Below are 2,724 nucleotides of genomic sequence, written 5' to 3' on the forward strand. Positions count from 1 at the left end.
ATGTGAGAAAAACATCAGCCACAAAATAAGTTGCTGCCGGAGAGGACATAACCTGAAGACCATTATCTGCAAGAAACCTTTCAACAGGTGTTATAGGGCTGCTTCCAGACAAATTTTGCTCAATTCAAGTGTTAAGGAGATTGCACATGATTTCTTTCAGAGATTAATGCTGACCGCTTTCTAAACAAGCCAGCCCCTAGGAAGGATCTGGTTCACTCCTAGCATGGCATATGAGCAAAAGCAAAAGAAAAACAAACTTGGTGACATAAGCTCTAGAAATAAATCTTGTAAAAACACGGACCATGAGAACAAATTCAGTGTTCAAACCAGCCTCACTCAACACGAAATAACACAAGCTGGGGAAGAAAGATTCAGCCATAAATCTCATGTCACTGAACATGTGAGATTGCTCACTGGGGATAAACTCTATCAGTGTTCTGAATGCCCAAAAAAATTCCGCAATAAATCGCATCTAATTGAACATGTGAGAATCCACACAGGGGAAAAACCTTTTCAGTGTTCTGAATGCAAGCAAAGATTCTGTAGCAAATTGAGTCTTTCTCGACATGCAAAAACCCACTCTGGGGAAAAACCTTATCAGTGTTCTGAATGCCAAAAATGTTTCCGCAATAAATCGTATCTAACTGAACATGTGAGAATCCACACAGAGGAAAAACCTTATCAGTGTTCTGAATGCAAGCAAAGATTTTGTAGCAAATTGAGTCTTTCTCGACATGCAAGAACCCACTCTGGGGAAAAACCATATCAGTGCTCGGAATGCCAGAAATGTTTCAGTGGCCAAAGCACTCTCACTCGGCATACAAGAACCCACACTGGGGAAAAACCTTATCAGTGCACGGAATGCCAGAAATGTTTCATTGACAAAAACACTCTCACCCGGCATACAATAGCCCACACTGGAGAGAAACCTTATCAGTGCCCTGAATGCCAGAAATGTTTCAGTTACAACAGCAGACTCACTGAACATATAAGAACCCACACTGGGGAACAACCTTATCAGTGTTCTAAATGCCAGCAAAGGTTTTGTAACAAACCGAGTCTTTCTCGACATGCAATAACCCACTCTTTGGTAAAACCTAATCAGTGCTCTGAATGCCAGATGTGTTTTACTGTAAAAAGCAGTCTCACTCGGCACATAAGAATCCACACTGGAGAAAAACCTTATCAGTGCCCTGAATGCCAGAAATGTTTCAGTGAAAAAAGCAGTCTCACTGATCATACAAGAACCCACACTGGGGAAAAACCTTATCAGTGCTCTGAATGCCAGCAAAGGTTTCGTAACAAACCGAGTCTTACTCAACATGCAATAACCCACTCTTTGGAAAAACCTTTTCCCTGCTCCGAATGCCAGAAATGTTTCCGTGAAAAAAGAAGACTCACTGAACATACAAGAACCCACACAGGGGAAAAACCTTTTCAGTGCTCTGAATGCCAGAAAAAGTTTCGTAACAAATGGCGACTTACTCGATATGCAGTAACGCATTCTTTGGAAAAACCTTATATGTGCTCCGAATGCCAAAAATGTTTCAGTGAAAAAAGAGGACTTACTAGCCATACAAGAACTCACACTGGGCAACACCGTTATCGGTGCTCTGAATGCCCAAAAAGTTTCAGACATAAATCTTATCTCACTCAACATGTAAGAATCCACAGTGGGGGAAAAACTTATCAGAGCTCTAACTGCTACAAACGAGGTAGAAGCTGTTACAAGCACCATAAGCAAACACACACAGTCCAAAATAAATTTCCTTGCTCTGATTGCCAGAAAAGATTACATTTTAAATGCAGTCTCACACTACATGAGCAAACACACACAGGAAAGAAGCGTCACCAGTGCTCTGAATGCCAGAAATGCCTCTTTGATAGGCACACCCTCACTAACCATGAGAGACTCCACACTGGGAAAAAACCATATGAGTGCTCTGAATGCCAGAAAACCTTCAGAGAAAAACGCTTTCTCACTCAACATGAGAAACTCCACACTGGAGAAAATCCTTATGCCAGAAAAGCTTTTATCTGAAAGACAGTGTTACATGTCATGAGAGATCCCATACTGGGGAAAAACCTTATGAGTGCTTGTAATGCAAGCAAATCTTTGGTTACAAACTGCTTTTCATTCGACATGAGTGTACTCACTCAGAGGGAAAAAGCCTTCACATTATTTCTGTCTAAAATGTACTAGACCCAAAAGGCTTCTACTCACCCTTGTTTGTTTACATAAGACTGAAATATATATTTTGGGTGCAGTGTTTTGTACACTTTGTTAACATTATTGAATGCAGAATTTTCATGATAAAATACAGCAGAAGTAAAACGGAATAAACAAGTTACTTACCTTTGGTCACGCTGTTTCTGGTGGATACTCCTTTACCTGCTAATTTTTCACCGTGAGAATATTCCCCAGGCGCCAGACTGGATCCTGAAACTTTAAAGCAGTCCTGCTACACGCCGGTAGGAGACATCGCGCAGCTCAGTGTCAAAGTCTTTCTACACCATAGGACAAAAATATTGGAGACTAAGGGCCTGATTTAGATCTCTGACGGGTTACTGTGTGACAACGGTGACGTATATCCTGTCACCCAAAATATAAATTCCTTTTTGTCCTATGGGAATTATATTTTATCGGAAGGGATATCCGTCACCAGTGTGATGGAGTAAACCATCTGCCGAGACCTAAATCAGGCCCTGAATCTCAGAAATATA

General features: G+C 41.1%; 1 protein-coding gene across 1 annotated transcript; it reads left to right on the forward strand.

Annotated features, from left to right (window-relative positions):
• The first annotated feature begins 223 nt into the window (after positions 1-223).
• LOC144759630 (uncharacterized) lies at positions 224-2,417 on the forward strand. The gene is made up of 3 exons (XM_078646494.1): positions 224-1,008; positions 1,093-1,273; positions 1,358-2,417. The coding sequence occupies exons 1-3, from the start codon at positions 224-226 to the stop codon at positions 2,039-2,041; spliced, it is 1,650 nt and encodes a 549-aa protein (XP_078502620.1). The 3' UTR covers positions 2,042-2,417.
• Positions 2,418-2,724: the final 307 nt, after the last annotated feature.

The sequence above is a fragment of the Lissotriton helveticus genome, chromosome 1_1 (assembly GCF_964261635.1).
Source record: "Lissotriton helveticus chromosome 1_1, aLisHel1.1, whole genome shotgun sequence".
NCBI classification, from domain to species: Eukaryota; Metazoa; Chordata; class Amphibia; order Caudata; family Salamandridae; genus Lissotriton; species Lissotriton helveticus.

Excerpts from the sequence above, each read along its gene's own strand:
- LOC144759630 (XM_078646494.1), top strand. The coding sequence starts at position 224 with ATGGCATATGAGCAAAAGCAAAAGAAAAACAAACTTGGTGACATAAGC. Across the intron at positions 1,009-1,092 it reads ATAAGAACCCACACTGGGGA|AAAACCTAATCAGTGCTCTG; the intron begins ACAACCTTATCA and ends CCACTCTTTGGT. Across the intron at positions 1,274-1,357 it reads CTGGGGAAAAACCTTATCAG|TGCTCCGAATGCCAGAAATG; the intron begins TGCTCTGAATGC and ends AAACCTTTTCCC.